This window comes from Acinonyx jubatus, chromosome A3 (assembly GCF_027475565.1).
Source record: "Acinonyx jubatus isolate Ajub_Pintada_27869175 chromosome A3, VMU_Ajub_asm_v1.0, whole genome shotgun sequence".
Classification (NCBI taxonomy): Eukaryota; Metazoa; Chordata; class Mammalia; order Carnivora; family Felidae; genus Acinonyx; species Acinonyx jubatus.
Window position 1 is genome coordinate 16300275 of NC_069388.1, and position 17649 is coordinate 16317923.

Sequence of the window (17649 nt, forward strand, 5' to 3'; positions counted from 1 at the left end):
TTAAGAGTAGTCAAATTCATAGAAATGGAAGGTAGAATGGTGGTTTCCAGAGACTGGGGGAGGGGGAAATGAGGAGTTAATGGGTCCAGTTTCAATTTCAGAAGCTGAAAAAATTCTAGATATCTGTTGCATGACAATGTGCATGTAGTTAACATGGTTGAACTGTATACTTAGGAAAGGTTAAGATGGTAAACTTTGTTATGTTTTAAACCACAATAAAAAGGGAACAAAACTGAGTCTGGCACGTAGAAGGGATCTGTGATTATCAGTCATGAGCAGAGACTGTGTATCAGGCCTTCAGAGTCAGTTTAATCTCTGGGCACTCCAGCACAGGTGACGATGGAGGACATGGTCCAGCCTGGGACAGGGAAGCCTGCATCTGGGAAAAGGTGGGGTATGACTCTGGGAAGGACCTCTGGTGGCTGGAATGGAAGAAGTGGGGGACTCTCAAGATACACATACAACTCTCAGACACAGACACTTTTTGGTCAGGCCCTATGGTCACATAGCAGAAAGTCAGATCTTTCGTTGGTCTTGGCAAGAGGACAACCCCACCTCAAGTAGTCCAACATGAGATCCTTAGCTCATGAATGCCCAACAATGGCCACAGCATCACTGATCCCTCCTGGTTTTCATAGTCATTCAACAAATATTTGTTGAGCACCTACTATGTGCCAGTCACTAATCAGTGCTGGGGATAAAGCCGTGAACATGGCTGGTATCATCCCTGCTCCCTTGGATATTACATGCAAATGGGAGAGTCAATAATGTACAATAAGCCAGTACAATACAAGTGTAACTGCTACTAGACAGGCCCTTCCCAAGAGGATGTCCCACTGCCTGAGAATCAGGGGCAGGTGGAAGGGGTCCAGGGAGCTATCACCCTGGAAACCACATGGCCAGGGCTGGCCTGAATCTGCCAAGACTGAGTTCTTAGAGTGAGCGAAACTCTAGGAGATGTTGTAGAGACCCAGAAGAAGACAAGATAGCAATGGCCCCAGATATCTCACTGATTTTGATCAACTGAATGATTAGTACCATTAATCCCTACTACCCAAAGTGCAGTCCCCAACTCAGCATCACCTGGAAACTCATTAGAAACCCAAGCCCTGCCTGAAAAGCCTCCTGGACCAAAGTCTGCCTTTTAACAGGATCCTACTGTGATTCAGGTGCATGGCAGAATCTGGGAAGCATTTCATTATACCGTTAGTGGTGGTCACCTCTGAGGAAAATGAGGGTGTATCGATGAGAGGGAACTTCTGCATTCTAGTTTATACACTTCTATGTCACTTGAATTTCATGTGAGGCTTTTAAAAATAAAAAATAGGCAAAAATGTATTAAAACATCTTAGAAGACAATTCCCTTTATTAAAGGGGAGATATAAAATGCAAATAAATGTTGCACGACATATCTCAAACATCATACAGACGCCCTGTAGCTAAACGTAAGTCCCCACGGCGTCCCGCAATGTCCACCTGCCCCTCTCCTCCCAGGGGGCGCCTAGCCTGCTCCCGAACCCCAGCAGCAACCTCGAGCTGAGAACACCATTTTCGCATTCGGAGTTCTTCGTGACTGCCATACGGGCTGCTCACTGCCACGCCTTGCTCTTCCACCCTGGTGCTGGTCCAGCCGGGGCTTGAACTCTCGGCTGTGGCCTCCCGCTCCGTGAGGGCCAGGACACCTGACCAACGTCTGCTGACTGTGCAACAGCGCCCGTATCAACAAACCACCCCCAAATTTAGTGGCACTTAAAACAATACCGATTTCCTATTTCTCAAGAGTCCGTGGTCAGCCGAGCAGTTCCGGACTGGGCCAGATCAGGTGAGGCTGGATGGCTTAGGATGTGCTCGCTCACGCGCCTGGAGTCACCTGGTCATTCCCGCCTCTCTCAGCAGACTTTCCCACAATCCCTCACGCGGCAATCAGGGGCTTCCCATTGGGCTTCGTAAGTCACGTGACCCGTGTAGGGGCGTGGCTGCCAGAAGCAGTAATTTTTAGAGGGCAGTTGCCAGAATCCTCTCCCACAGCCTCTGTTCCTCTGACCCTGTCTCCTTCACCTCCAGGCCATGTGAGCCAGCAGATACTGAGCCACCATCTGGATCTTGTCAGGACACTCAGCCTCTGCCATCCTAATTGAATCCCGCCTTTCCCTCCCACCTGTCTTCTGCCCTACTCCGTCCCTGAAGTCAGGTACCCGGCACCTCAGCATCTCATCATTACTCCCTCTTGCTTGTCGCACTGGCCTAGGAAACAATGGGCCCTGGATCAACCCGGTTGACCAAGTTCCCCAGGCCAGCCAGGGGCTGCAGACCCCACTGGAGCAATGTGTGCTCCCACACTTCCAATCAAACCGCAAGGCGCCCACAGCACCGACCCTGGTAAACAAGTCCCCGCGGCCCACGTGGTGACCCCACGGTGGCCAGGGGCTGCATCTGGCCTCCTCACCCAAGCCTCCCTTTCCTCCTAGCAGGCAGCCTGGCCCCCATGCCATTCATGTTTCCCCTGCTTTCTTTCTTCAAAGCCCCTCTGGCTTGTGTACAGATGTTGGCTTATGCCCTCTCTAGAATCTAAGCTCTGTGAGAATAAGGTTGTTTGGAAGCGTCTTGGCGTTTATTCTTGTATCCTCAGCACCAGGCACACGGGGGACCCTCGATGCCTGTTCACTTACTGCATGAAGCAGAGAACAGCTCCAGTGCAGAGTTTGCCAGAGGTGGCAAGTTAACATGTTTGCAATTAGCAGGGAGCCTCAGGACAGGCCCGGGGCATAGGTGGACGAGGCAGCCGGGAGCAGGCACGGTCAGAAAGCCCCTGGTGGGTTGTAGGCCAGCTCACTGAGGTGCAGCCACTGAGCACCTGCCTAACAACAGCTCTCTGGGAGCCTATGATAAATCTAGGGTGGGAGGACTGGAGGGCAGGTGGTCTCAAAGGCTTGTTGCATCCGATTTTGATGTAGGTGTCCTACCGAGTCACAGTGAACCCTAGATATGAAGGTCCCTTAGTCCCTCACTGGGGTCACCTGTCAATGCTGATAGCCCTGCGGGGACCATTCAGTGATGAAGCCTAGGATCTACAGGTCCCTGGGGGAAGGAGTTGGTGGGGGGCGGGGGAAGGGGTCCAGGCCAGGAAATCAACAAAGGCACGGGCATGTGGCAGATGTGGCCCTGCCATAGAACTGGCTGGAGCATCTGGCTTGGCCACAGGAGGTGCAGGAAGGACTTAGCCAGGCTCAAACCGGGGGTCACCTGAGGAGGGCTCTGCCATGCTAAGCGACAAGACCCCATGTACAAATTCAACAGGACAGGGGTGTGTCAGAGTCAGACTAACTCCCAGTCCTCCTCTTTACAGGACAGGGCCCCAGGCAAGAGGATTGGTCTTCAAGTCTCCCTTGGCAAACAGAGGCACTGAAGCAGAGTGTAGAGATGGGTCTGTCCCAGGCAGATGCCCGTCCTGTGGTGAACTGAGACCTCAGCCCCCAAGGATGGCCACATGCCAAATCCCATGAACCCTACTAATGAATAATACCTCACTCCCCAGTCTAGACCTTCTCAGACCTGGCACCCACCCCTCTTGAATCCCCAGATTCCAGCCAAGTGCCAGTCATCCCACTGCACCATGATCAGGGTGGACCACAGCCCAAGCTCCAACTGCTGCCATGGCCTTGCCAAGTTAAGACTACTGTGCCAGAAGGTTCTGTCCAGCTGCCATTCACTTCTTTACTGGTCTCACCTGGGGGCAGGGCCATGCCAAAGGCCAAGCAGGATGCTAATGCACCCTCCCCTCCCCGCCAACAGCCAAGAATCCTCAGAGCTTTGAGACGCCCACAGATGAAACTGCCCCCAAGACACTGGGCCCCTCGGGGGAAGAATGTCCAGATGTGCAGACAAGGCAATGCTCTGAGAATGAGGACCTAGGTCTCCACATCCCTCAAGACCCCAACAGTCACCAGGGAACCACAGTGACTGGGAAAGCACAAGCAGCGTGCAGGAGGAAGACAGAGTAGACAACAGCACAAAGAAAAAGGCAATTTTATTCTTTCAAGAAAATGTACTAACAGGTTGAGGGAATGAGCATGCTGGCCACGTCCCCCGTCCTAATCAGGGGTCTGAGATGAGGCCAGGCCTGACGAGGGCTTGGGAGAAGCTAAAGGGACTCCCTGTGACACTGGGGAGAGGACCAGGCAGGCCCAGGGGTGGGACTTTGTTCTGCTAGCACCAGGAACCGCCCACAGCCACAGCTGGACTTGGAGACAGGACAGTGGGTGGCCCTGCTCTGCCTCCACCTGAGCAGTCTGGAGAGGGGCTGGCGGCAGAAGGCTCCCTGCAGGCGGTCATCTGAGTGTGATTCTCAAATTCACAGACCAACCTTGGTCCCCCCAACCCCCTGTAAACATAAGAATGAGCACCAAGCCCCTCAGGACAAGATGAGGGTCCGAGACGTGTGGCTGGGCTTCAAGCGGCCCAGGAGCTGCCGGGCTTTTTCTTGCATGAAGAGCTGGTCCCTGGTCCCCCCGCAGGCCACCGTCTTCCAGGCGCTGGTCATCTGGGAGGAGGCAAGTGAGTTACCATCTAGGGACAGCATGCTCTCAGTGAATGCTGTGAGCCTGTCCAGAGGGATGGGGGACATTTCTATGACCCTCCCTTTTGAAGCCACAAGTATTCTTGTGTTCCCTCCACCTTCCTGGTGGCCCTGGAGAAGTCGGTCCTGTCTCTGGGCTTCCTCAGATGTAAAGCAAGGAGGCTGCACCAGGCAACATGTCTGTGCCCCTGGCTGTGGGCACCAGCCTCCTCACGAGGCAAAGATACAGCCAAGCAGGTTGGTGGGAAGGAACAGCAAGAGATTCATACATACAGACACTGAGGTGCGAGCAGCCACAGCAGACATCAAGATAGACATCTGCCTTTGAGGACAGACATGTGCTAAGCAACTAAATACAGAGACGATGACCTAGTTACGAGACCACACCATAAAAGGGCTGGGGGGGCAGGAAGGGGGTGCAGGTCTCCAGCACATGGGCTCCCTGAGGGTGTGATGTCCAGACTGAGATCTGAAGTGTAAGTTAATCCAGCAAACAGAGCCTCAGAAGGGCATTCAGGCAGAGGCAACAGTCTATGCAAAATCCCCAAGGGGAATACCACATTCGTGGCCAGCACTCACAGGGGCAGGTGTTGGAAAGTGGCTTCGGGACTTCTGCACCGCCATGGGCTTCTCGGGCTTAGCCTGCAGGAAGCCCTCATTAAGTAGGCTGTTGTCCTCTTTGATGCCTGGCACAGAGAGGCTGGAGGAGCTCGATAGGACATTTGTCGGCTGAAATCAAAACCAAGCCAAAGACTCACCCTTCTGCCACAAGCATGGTGGGAAGGAAGAAAGCTAGTCATAACCCAGCAGCACTACCTCTGGGCTGTTGGATCTTGGGCAGGACATTAACTTCTCTAAGCCTCAGTATCCTCTTCCAGATGGGGACTTCTCTGTAAAGTGCCTGTTTCAGAGCCTTCACCTAATAAATGCCCAACAGTGCTGGTCCCTTTTACATGGAGCTGGTTCCTCCCCCACAGCCTCAGGCAGGGGCGGGGGGGGGGGGGGGGGGTGTGCTCTAGTTTCTCCTGGGATCAGAAACATCCACAGGCGGGCAGTCAGAGATGGCAGCATCAACCAGCACATACACACAGCTGCACAAAACACCTCCAGGCCCTCCAGTCTCCCAGCACTTCTCCTTTACCCTCCTAACAGTCTGCTGGGCTAGGTGCTCTTATGACAGGCAAGAGTCAGGCTCGGGGAACCTAAGAGATCCCAGAGAGCAAGAGCCAGTGTCACCAGTGCCAGGACTCCATCAGATCCACCCCACCCCAAATCCCATGCTCTTAGCTACTTGCTATACTTCTTTACCGTTTGAGAATTATTTTACATGCCCACGGTGATGCCTGTTACAGGTCTGGATGCACGGCACTAAGTCCCCAACCTGGTGGGGCTCCTCACCCAGTGATGCTTCTCCGCAAGGGCTATGGCTACAGCAGTCCTAAGTCCCCATATCTGCAGGATCTGATCAGGCAATCCTTTGTCTCATGACTCCTGCCACACTTCTCACTGCCTCACACTGGGAAACTCATCCAACTGTCAGCTGAGAGGGATCAACAGTTTGGCAAGCTTTCCGGGGGCAGGCTCTGCATAGGCAACAGCCCCATTCCTGAGCTCAGCAATGGGACCTGGAGAGCACCCATCCCAGGGCTGATGTGCCCCAACCACCTGGCTGTGCCTTAAGCCTACCATTGACCCTCTGCACATCACCACCATGAGTAGAATATAATGGAAGGTGCTAAGGACCCAGATCCATGGTTTTCAAACATGTTCTAGCAATGTAACTCTTGCCAAATAAACCTTTATCTGTGAAAGACACATGCAGAGCTATCTTGACTGAATCTGGGGGTGGGTGCCCAGCCCCACCTTCTCCATCAGCCCCTCACTGCAGAGCCTGATATCCAGAAGCCTGGTCTGAGAACCACTGGGCCACTTTGCTGCCAGGGTTCCCCCACAGCCAAAGGGTTCCAAAGGCAGAGGGTCTCCAGCGAGACTCCATCCTCCGTGGGACAGAGGAGCCCTCTGTAGTTCTGGGCAGGGGAGCAGGTGAGGCGGCCGGGGGCGGGGGTGGAGGGGCGTTTCTCTCTCAGACCCCTTACCAAGGACAGCACCTTGGGCAGTGTGGACATCACCAGCTTCACATCCTCATCCACAATGTCAAGAGCCAGGGACTTGCGGACCTTCTTGATGGGGCTCCGCCGCAGCTGGGGGTGGGGAGGAGGGAGACAATTAGGGCAGACATTTGGGATTCCTCCTGAGTCACCACCAGAACCTTGGGTACGCCTGCCCCATCTGCCCTGATCACAGACTCACGCCATGATGCAGTGGGGCCTTCAAGCCAGGCCCCTGGTTGGCAAGAATGGGGCAGGGTGTGGGGTGTACAGGTGGATTGGGAGACCCTGGCCCCATCATTTCAGCACCTAGGGCAGACCATCCTGCCAGATGCAACCACAGGAAGCAAGGACACAAATGCCTCCATCCTGACACCTGCTCCTCATCCCTCGATGGACCACGCATAGCTCCCAAGCCTCTACCACACTAAACACACCCTAAACAGGCCTGGGAGAGAATCATCCAAATTACACCTCAAATACTCACCTGCAAACAAGGAATACAGACACGTAAAACCCGAGGGACACAGGCTTGTTACAGGAATGCCGCAGCCCCATGCCTGCACCCCCAATAAGCTGGTCAAAGGTCAGCTCCAATATCAGGGAGGAGCTCTGGGAATGACTCACCCCCTAACCCAGCAGTGTACCCTAAACAGGTGCCGGCATGTCTCAGAACCACCATCTGACATAGAGAGGTCAAGTTCTCTGAACCTAGGGGCCCCCACCCAGTGGGCCACTCCCAGACTGACTATCCACCTTCCCTACAAACCTCTCTGGCACATTCCCATCTTCCCCCCTCTCCCAGAAGAAAGCATCTACAAAAAGGGGGAACACCGAATCCATCTGCTTTCAGGAAACCCACACACATGGTGCAGCAGAGGTGTGGCTTCTGGGCTGGCCCAGGGCAGCCCCTGCCCTGTTCTCTGTACCCAGGTGTCCTTGCCAGCTCTCCACCTCACCCGAACCAACTGTCTCCCACCTGGCTCCCACAGCCCAGATGCGTGGCTGACTCCATCTGAGGAATCCTTGGAATCCCTTGGAATCCTTTTTGTGTCCCTTTCTACTCCCTTAATACCATGTATTGAGATGGTCGTGATGCGTTTGTCTAGTGTCTGCCTCCGCCCCCTGAGCTCTAGGAGGGAGTGACCACATCTGGGTCTACATCACCATTCTAATCTACTGCTCCGAGCCCAGAGCCCACCTTAGAAGGGTCCGAACACAATGCTACATGAGTAAGGGGCTAGTTCAGTGGGGAAGAGGCAAGGGTCCTGAGCACTAGAGCCTCACCTTGGTCAGTTTCATTGATAACCACTCTGGGGAACAAAGGGCATGGGGCTGCAGCTCTACATTTCCCCAGTACCCTCCTTTTACCAGCTGTCCCCAGACTCCCCCCCACCCCCCCCCACCCCCCACTCTCTCCCCTCACCTCCCCATGGCTTCCTTGGCCCGAGCTGCCCAGGCAGGCAGTAAGGGCATTTCCCACCCCACCGGCCACTCACCCCAGTCTTCCTCTTCTGCTTCTCAGGCCTCACTTCATCCTCAATGATGAGCTCGATGCCGGCCTCAGAGCGCAGCACCTCCTTCAAGTCCTCCTCCAGGTGCGGGGTCTGGGGCTGGGGGCGGGACAGGGCAGCCCATGTGAGGTTCCACACCCAGGCTCTAGGATACAGCACCCAGACGCGCCTTGGCTATCCTAGGCAATGCAAGGAGGCCTGGGGCCAGGATGCTGGCCTCACACTCATTTGTGACCATTAACTGTCCTGCCTTGGACAAGTAGACATTAACCTCAACTCACCGAGGACCGTCATGAGCCAGAAGTGCACCTACACATCACCAATGTGACCCTCACAAAACTCAGTGCAACAGCTGTCATCTTCCACAAGGTAGAAATGGGAGGTTCAGAGATCAAGTGCCTGGCCCAAGATCACATAGCTATGAAATTAGAACCTGGACATGCTCGAGCCCAAACTCCTTTACCCCTTTGTTCCACACTAACGGGGATTCTTGGTTCCATTTCCCTTTCTTGGGCCTATGGGCTTCCAGACGACCACTGTGGCCTCAGGCGGCAGCAAACAGAAAAAGAGAGCAGCAAGTGTAGGGGATGGCAACCCTGAGAAGTCATTCTAAAAGCCCCTACATGCTCTAATTTTGGTTGCCAAGGTCAGATGTGCCTTATCAAGCCTGTCTAGAGAGCAGGCCGATGTCTCAGGGTCTGGAAACTGTATCCCCACCTGAACTAGAGAGGGCAGTGCTAACTAGTGCTTCACTGGGCCCATTAACTTCATCAGCTCCATCCCAGAGCCGAAGAGACCACAGCACGAGAATCCCACACAATGGGGGTCGGGGGCACACCACAGACCCTGTTCACAGGCCAAATGCTTTTCTACAACCTTTCTCTCACCTTCAATTCATTTCTAGAACACCTGCCTCTGTTTCAGAAAGCCCACGGTGCCAGTTTTCTGTTTTCACCAGGGAAAGCATGAGCATCCCACTGGGAGGAGGGGGTAGAAGGGCAGTTTGTCCACGGCCAGGAAGGTGCCTAACCGGCCCCTTGTGCCTGCCCACAAGTGGCTTGCACATGTTTTATAAAGAACTGGCAGTTAGTCAAAGGCTTCAGTGTGAGGGGCAATTCGCCCCAGCACTCAAGCCCGTCCTCCATTCCAGCCCCTGCCCATCTTCTCCCCAGCACCGATAATGCACTGGGAGTACTGAGTTATTCGTGTGTTTGATGTTGCCCCCACCCCCGATACCGAGATTCACCAGGGTGCGACTGTGTCTCCAGCACCAGCCAGTGCCCACTCAGCACACTGCAGGTGCTTGGATAATATCTGATGAATTGGTAAGTAGCTCAGCCTCAGATCCCCCATTTATAACATCAGGGTATTTGCAACCTCTGAGAGGTTGGCAGAGTCTAATGAGATCTCAGAGGGGAAGAGCTCTGTGAGCCGTACATGGCTGCATGGACCCAAGCAACCCCACCGTGCATACCCGCCTGGCTACACCACATACCAGGGGCTTTAGTGGTCCATACTTCTCCAGGGCATTCTTGAATGGGGTCGGCGTGTGAGGAGTGTTGTCCATGGAGTACTTCTGATCTGGGGTTACAAACCTGCCAGGGCCAGAGAAGGAGGCTTAGCGACCGGGTGGGGGACAGACACCAGCCACACCGCCACAGGCTGCCCATGACAACCACCATCCCTCCACCTGACCTTTGGCCTTGGCAGCAGGGAGCAAGTCCCAGGCACATGGTCTCTTCCCATGGCACCTTTCCACCCAAGGGTCTTCATCAGGCGCTTAGAGGAAGCGCCAGCCTCAGAAACAGGAAAGAACAGGACATAGTCTAAGAGGGCCCTGGAGCCCCAGCCAGGCAGAAGAATGGTTGAGACTGTTGCTCCAACATTAGCCGATAAATGAGGACTTTTTTTTTTTTAATTTTTTTAATGTTTGTTTATTTTTGAGACAGAGACAGAGCATGAATGAGGGAGGGTCAGAGAGAGAGGGAGACACACAATCCAAAGCAGGCTCCAGGCTCTGAGCTGTCAGCACAGAGCCCGACGCGGGGCTCGAACTCACAGACCGTGAGATCACGACCTGAGCTGAAGTCGGACGCTTAACCTACTGAGCCACCCAGGCGCCCCCCCCCCTTTTTTTTTAATTTTTTTAATGTTTATTTATTTTTGAGACAGAAAGAGACAGAGCATGAATGAAGGAGGGTCAGAGAGAGAGGGAGTGAAGACTTTTCATAAACAAGGCAAGCCTGTAGCCATACTGCATGCAGGCCCAGTGAGAGAAGGTCAGGGGAGCGAGGCAATAATCCAGGAAGACCAAGTCCCTTCACCAACCCCTCTCCAGAGAGTACGTGCCCCATGGAGAGCATGTGGCAGCAGCATTATTAAAGGAAGACATGTGATGCGAGATGGTGAAGCCAACGCACATGCTTAGCGTACCCTCTTCCCAAGTCCCCTCAAAATGATCACAGTGGGGACACAAATGGGGAGGGAAAGTTTTAGCAGACAGAAACCTGGGAAGGGTCTGGTCCACAAGCAGAGATACTAAAAAACTTCTATCAGCCCTGACCCTGGCAGCATGCAATATCTGCCAATGAAGGAGAAGCCTACTGGGGAGGGCCCAGAAGAGATCCCTCACAGGCCCACACCACGCTGCAGGCACGGGCCCACCAGCTGGCCAACTTTAGCTCTCCACCTGCATGAGGCTGTGTGACCCCAGTCAGCTAGAGGTACTGCCACAGTGGACTCCCAGGCCTTACTGGGGCCATCAGAGGATGGGAGAAATATCAAGGTAGTCAGGAACTCAGGAGCAGAGGCCAACATGGACACCATTACTGGGGCTGCTGCTCTGGCCACCTCCCCCAGCCTGCCAGCCATTCCACAGGGAGATAAAAGGCTGGAACAAGGGTAAAGCAATCTTTACTTCCTGCCTCAGGGTGGGGGTTAGATAGGGATCCACTCAATCTCTTCCCAAGTCCTTGTTATCTCCCACACAGGACACACAGACACCCTGCCCACCCCGTAAAGATGAGGAAAGACAGTAAGTGACAGTCAAATGTAAACATCTCACGGTTCAAACTGCAGTTCAAAGGGATGACTCCAAGTCTCTGTGGGACATGGAGCTTTTGCCCATGAGAGGTCAGGGGAGTGAGGCAATAATCCAGAAAGACCAAGTCCCTTCCCCAAGCCCTCTCCAGAGAGTGCGTGCCCCATGTTGCATATTTTTGCAACAAATATGAGAAAACTCTAGAACCTCTCCAATTCACAGTATCAGCAAGAAGTAGTAATACATGCATGTTAGAACACCAAGGAAGACCGACTTGAAAAGGAAAGACAGAGGATTACTTGAGATGAAAATAATTCCACTCTGTGAGCCAGAGGCCTCAGCAGGTGGGAGACTGCAGGAGCAAACTGGTGAATCAGAAGACAGTCCCACCATGCTCCCTCAGAATTCTGGATGGCTTAGGACAATGAACAGGAACGTGAGGGTAGACAGAGACACGGCAAACAACCAAAAAGACTGTGTAGGAAGGAGGCCCTGAAGTGGAAGGAAAGGGGCAGACCACCAGAGAAACAATTAAAAAAGAAAGAAAAAAAAAAAAAAAAGCACATTTTCTTAGCTCAAAGTTTGAGTCCTGAGTTTGAAAATCAGGGTGGGGGGAAGAGGGGGCGATTTATAAAGAGACAGCACACCTACATGCCTGGCACATTTCAGGAATAAACTACACACACACACACACACAAACACACACACACACACACACACCCCCCACACACACACAAAACTAAAAGCAAACCAAACCAAAGCTCTACAGGGATCCAGGGAGAAAGAAAAGATTTGCTACAAAGGAATAACAGCAGGTTGGGTGTCAGATTTCTCCGCAACATAAAAACAAAGCAGAGCCTGCGGTATGGGGTCACAGCTCTTCTCCCTCAAGACTTCTAGATCCAGCTCCTGTGGTGGAAAAACAGTACACAGACAGCCCAGACATCAGATGGCACAGACCTCATACCCTCCCTGCTCACAGCCTCCTCTCTGGGAAGAACTCAAAAAAAGCACTAACCCAGAAAATAACCAAATTTTAAGAGTGGGGAAGGCTTGTGCTTTATGAACCAGTAAGATCTGCTCAACACAGCCCAGCCCCACTAACACACAGACCTGGTGACCCCTGACTTCTCACCTACCATTCTCTACACCAGATTCGCTCCAAACCTACTGGCCTTATCTTTGTTCTTTAAAACACAAAAAGCCTGTTTCTGTCTGGGAGCCTTTGCATTTGCAGTTCAACCTACCTGGAATTCCTCTCTCAAAATTCTGCATGGCTCCCCCTCCCTACAGGGCCATCCCTGATGTCCTTCTAAGTTAGAAACCCCTCTCCGTTACTCTGTGCTCCCCAGGCCTGTATAACCCCGCTCACGGTTTCTATCACCATTGGAAATACCATATACTGAGCATGTTTTATTTATTTGTTAAAGAGCTGTCCTTTCATAACTTCTATGGGGGGAAAATTGGGAAAGGTGGGATATAAAAATCAGTGGGCAGGGAAACTAGTCAAATTTGGAATGAAGTCCAAACAACCATTGCCTATTATACCACCTTGCAGATGTCAAAAATAACTTCTGAAAGAGACAAGAGGAAAACCAAAACAGTCTTTTGTGATAAGAATCTGGATTTAAAGATGAAGTAGCAGGTCTCCACTTGTGGCCCAAATAGGACATTGGGGCCAGATTTACTCTCCTGCCTGAAAGAACAGAGCAACAACACACTGTGGATGACACAATAGGCTTCAAGACCCCAGGCACCAGATGACCGAGGACAGGGACACGAGAGACGGGAGACAGATGAGGACAGTTCCTGGGCAAAGCTCAGGGAGGGGAGCACAGGGGAACCTGGCAGGACCCTGAGTCGAAGAGATGTGCACAACACAGCATCACTGGAGAGGAGAGGGCTGCACGGACATCTGCAGATGGGCCTCCCTGAATATTCCGCAGGGCGCTAATCAGTGTACACATCTGAGGAGACCACCTGAGAGCAGGCAGAATGATGCAAAAATATCAGAGGGAGGGGCACCTGGGTGGTTCAGTTGGTTAAGTGTCCGACTCTTGATTTTGGCTCAAGTCATGTTCCCAGGGTTGTGGGATTGAGCCCCACGTTGGGCTCAGCACTGGGCATGGAGCCTGCTTGGGATTTCTCTCTGCCCTTCTCCAGCTCACACTCTTGCAAGCTCTCTCAAAAACACAAACAAACAAACAAACAAACAATAAAACAGTACAGGCCAGATGACAGGAGAACATCTTTAAAACTCAAAGGAAAAAATAATAAATAAAAACAAAACTCACAAGAAAAACCTGTCAGCCTAGGGTTCTGTACCCAGCAAAACTACCTTTCAAACATTAAGGCAACTTTTCAGACACACGAACTTTGCAGATTCACCAAACTGCAACATTAAGAGATGACTTTCAGAGAGAAGAACATTCCCAGATGGAAATACGGATTTATAGAGGAATGAATAGTAGTGGAAATGCTTCTTCACGTGGAGGAAAACAGAAAAGCGAGAGCAGCAGCAGCAAACTAGGAACCAGATGAAAAGAAAAAGGAGAAAGAGAATTATCAGTGCCTTTTGTGGCACCAGCATATCCACTTAAAGGCTTAGATTTTTAAAATTTTGGCTTGAACAGAGAAGCACTCTGCATCCAACATGTCAGTTAAACTCGGTCAACTGCTAAGACCAATTTCCGACCAGAGGATTCATAAATCTTTCCTGACATTGTGTATCATTACAAGGGCTAAAATTTCTGAGCTGATTCCTGAATTATACAGCTTCCTAAGGAGATAATTAGGCAATGCTTCTCTTGCAGCAAAGGTAATAAGCAGAAGCACATAGCAACTGTCTCTACCTGGAATTCAGAGTCAGGATGACACAGGAAGTACACTTATATGAAAACACCTCCATAAAAGCACACGGTTAAGCAACCTGTATAGGTGAAACACTGAGCTTTCTAGGCTCACAGCCTGACCTCCTCCTGACTGGGCACCATGGAGAGATGGAGAACCAGGCACTTCTGTCCTTCACATAAGGCTACTCAAGCACAGTGGATTTGCACGGAAAAGTCACACTAGATTAGAAGACTTTTTTCATAGCTATCTGGACGCTAGTCTGGAGATTAGAAAACCATCAAATTAAAAAACAAAAATGAGGAAGAACAAAGATGAAGCACCAGGCTATCCTGACAAAAACGAAGAGGCATGGTAGCCAGAAGGAGGCTGCCTTCTTGAAACAGTCTCAGGAGTTTCTCTAAAGGTGGTCCTGATCCTGGCTTGGGAGGGAGGGGCCAGCAGGAGTGGGCAGGTACAGCACTCACGCAGCGTGCTTCTGGTGCAGGGGCGTCTTATCCCGGTGCAGGGGAGTGGTGACCACCACCTTCTGGCTGCACACCGGGGTGGACGTCAGTGAGGGGCTCTCCAGCTCCAGTGTGTCCTGTTTGTTCCAGAAGTTCAGAAACTGCCAGGGAAGAGGATGGAAACAAGACAAAGTGACAACCTGCAGGGAGGGAGTGAGACCCTGACCCCCACCCCCTGTTCTCTGACGGAGTGTTCCTCCTGACCTGGGAGCACTCCCCCATCAGGCAACAGAGAATAAACACCAAGATAGCTTGACAGGACCCACCAGCTAGGATTGCACAGGCCCCTGGGATTGTCACTGCCCCCAGCCTTTGCTTTCGTGATGCTGGGGGAGGTCCCTCCCCCTGCCTGTGCTCACAGCACTGATGACCGTGCAGTCAGGACCAAGAAAGCTGACAGAGCAGCTCCTTTTCAGAAGTAAGACTAGCTCTTACACGACCTGTGGACAGGGGATGGTGACAATGGTTGTGGTGATGGGAGCACCTCCTCACACCAGGGCTAAGCATTCATACCAAGAATTTCTTATAGTTTTAGCCATCTTCTGTGACGTAGTGATATCATGACACCCCATTTTACAAATAAGAAGGCTGAGCCTTACAGAGGTAAAGGTTCTTGCACGGAGTGCTAGAGACAGGACTCAAACCAGATCTGAGCCAAGTCTGCGGCACTACCCTCCCCCCCCTGCCCTGAAGGTGCCCCTGGAAACCCAGGGCCATGTGCAGGGTCCCCATCACCCTGGGCTGTTTGTTGGGCAGCTCAGGGCTCACCGTCTTCCTTCTCTCATCAGCTGCCCTTACTTGAGGCCTGCTATGGGCTGAACAGTGTATTGTTGCCCCAAATTCCTATGTTGAAGCTCTGACCCACAGGACCTCAGAATGTGACTACATTTGGAGACAGAGCATTCAAAGACATGATTAAGGGAAAACAAGGTCATAGGGAAGGCCCTCATCCAACATAACTGGTGCCCTTGTAAGATTCTATGAGAAGGAGGTAAAAGATTATAAGAGAAAACAGATCAGGACGCAGACACAGACACAGACACAGACACAAAGGGAGACCATGTGAAGACACAGGGAAGAGACAGCCATCTACACCCAGAAAGGCCTCCAAAAAAACTGAAATGGCCCACGCTTAATCTCGGCCTCCAGAACTACGAGAAGATGAATTTCTGTTGTTTAAGCCCCCTGATCTGTGGTACTTTGTTAGGAAACCCATAGTGATGAACACAGGGCCTCTTGCAGAAAGATACCACTACTCACCCCCAACACTGGCCTGGCCTCGAGCCTTGAACAAATGATTAAGTAGCCTCCTAAAATGTGCCACATCTAGGCCTAGCTCTCTCCCATGTCCTCAGGGACCAGACACAGTGAGATCCAAAGCCTCCGCCTACCCTCTTCCAGTCTAGAGACATGGGACCTCCACAGTCTACCTCTCGCCAGCTCTTCCAGTCCACCCTCCCAGATCCCCACCACCCTCTCAGCCCCCAACAGTGCATCCCCCTCAATGACACCTAAGGCTCTCCAAAGCCCCCATCCATCCCCAGCCTCCCCATCCCTCCTGGCTCTGGACTTCACACCACAGACTCTGCTCCCTCATCTCCATGTCTTTGTTCAAGCTGACAAAACCCTGCCCAAACATCTCTCTCAGAAGCTCTAAATGCCTTCCAGATCTGTAGGGGAGACAGGATCCCTCCTCAGCTCTCCCCAACAGTACTTTCATTACTGAGTCCCGGGAAGCAGCACCCAGGACACAATAAGCTCTCAATGACCACAGCACTTCCCACACCCCATTCTATTCAAGTAATTACAAAGCTGCTCTCAATATTCACCATCCTCGTCAAGGGCAGGGCTACGCCACACTCACATTTGCACCCCAGGGCTGGCAAATCTGCTATGAGCAAGTGCACAATAAAGAGATTCTTTGAGCAAATACTGAGTCCATTCCCTTCTTTGCTCAGTTACCACCTGCTGGCCAAGCAATCCCTCCTCCTCATAGCAAACCCTCCAGGATGACCCCTTCCCCCCAGACTAAATGCCCTCACAAACCTATAAGCCTTCTCCTTCACACCAAATGTCACATTTATTTGCATCTTTCCTGCTAAATGGTCTTCCCACCAGAGCACAAGCTTCATGAGGGCAGGGCCAGGCCTGTTTTTGCTCACTCTACACCCACAGCACCTAGCACAGGACCTTGCACACAGCAGGTGCTCAGTGAAGACGTGCTGAATGACGTCTGCCTGCGTGCCAGGCCCTGTACTGGAACCGGGAGTCTGCACACCGAACCCAGTGAGCAGTCAGGGTGGGGGTCCACACACCTGGGAGGGCGAGAAGGGCAGGGTCTTGACGGGTGTGCTCTTGGGGGTGAGGCTGTTACAGGAGTCCATGAAGGACAGGCTGGCGCTGTTCTCCGTGACAGGGGACAAGGCGACGCGCCGCTTCTTCTGCCGCTTGAGCACCGAAGGCGGCGTGCCGATGCCCAAGCCTCCCACTTCAGTGCTGGGGGAAATGGGGATCAGCTCGCCCCGGCTGCTCCGGCTCAGGTCTGAGATGGTGTGGCCGTCCAGACGATATTCGGTCACACTGGGCACCGGGGCGGCCGGCTGGCGGGGCGGCAGTGCCTGTTGCTGCTGATGCTGCGTTGGCTGTGGCTGCACTGGACTGTTGCTGATGCTGCCCTCTGCAGACGGCTCCTCGGGCAGGTCAAATTTACTCAGGTCACACCAAGCATCAGGGTCCTGCCCAGAGAGGGGGGTTAGGAATAACTGCAATACTCTGCTTTCCCAATGGATTCCTCTACGTCTGTATATCTCTACTTGCAAACATACCTGAAGTCATATTGTGCACATGGCTGCTTGCTGTTATTTTTTTTCTTTCTTCTTCTTTTTTTTTTAACGTTATTTATTTTTGAGAGAGAGAGTCAGAGCACAAGCACAGCAAAGAAAGACATAAAGTGAAGACATAAACACATAAAGTAAAGCAGGTTCCAGGCTCTGAGCTGTCAGCAGAGCCTGATGTGGGGTTCAAACCCACAAACCACGAGATCATGACCTGAGCT

The 17649-nt window shown here is 52.3% G+C and overlaps 1 protein-coding gene and 1 long non-coding RNA gene across 6 annotated transcripts in view; both read right to left on the reverse strand.

The window, feature by feature from the left end:
• The window catches only part of LOC113602601 (uncharacterized), a 70502-nt gene extending 66768 nt beyond the window's left edge, over positions 1-3734 (reverse strand). For all 3 annotated transcript variants that reach the window (XR_003424087.2, XR_008289087.1, XR_008289088.1), the window contains exon 1: positions 1762-3734. This is a non-coding gene — a long non-coding RNA (uncharacterized LOC113602601). The remainder of the gene's footprint in view (positions 1-1761) is intronic.
• Positions 3735-4009: 275 nt separating this feature from the next.
• MYBL2 (MYB proto-oncogene like 2) overlaps positions 4010-17649 on the reverse strand; it is a 36113-nt gene continuing 22473 nt past the window's right edge. For 2 of the 3 annotated variants that reach the window (XM_027070141.2, XM_027070143.2), the window contains 7 exons: positions 16910-17329; positions 14556-14695; positions 9694-9793; positions 8184-8297; positions 6673-6777; positions 5156-5305; positions 4010-4540 (listed from right to left, as the gene is read on the reverse strand). In XM_027070141.2, the coding sequence (XP_026925942.1) occupies positions 4412-4540; positions 5156-5305; positions 6673-6777; positions 8184-8297; positions 9694-9793; positions 14556-14695; positions 16910-17329 (1158 nt within the window). In that variant the 3' untranslated portion in view covers positions 4010-4411. The remainder of the gene's footprint in view (positions 4541-5155; positions 5306-6672; positions 6778-8183; positions 8298-9693; positions 9794-14555; positions 14696-16909; positions 17330-17649) is intronic. The other variant, XM_027070142.2, reaches the window with a different exon arrangement.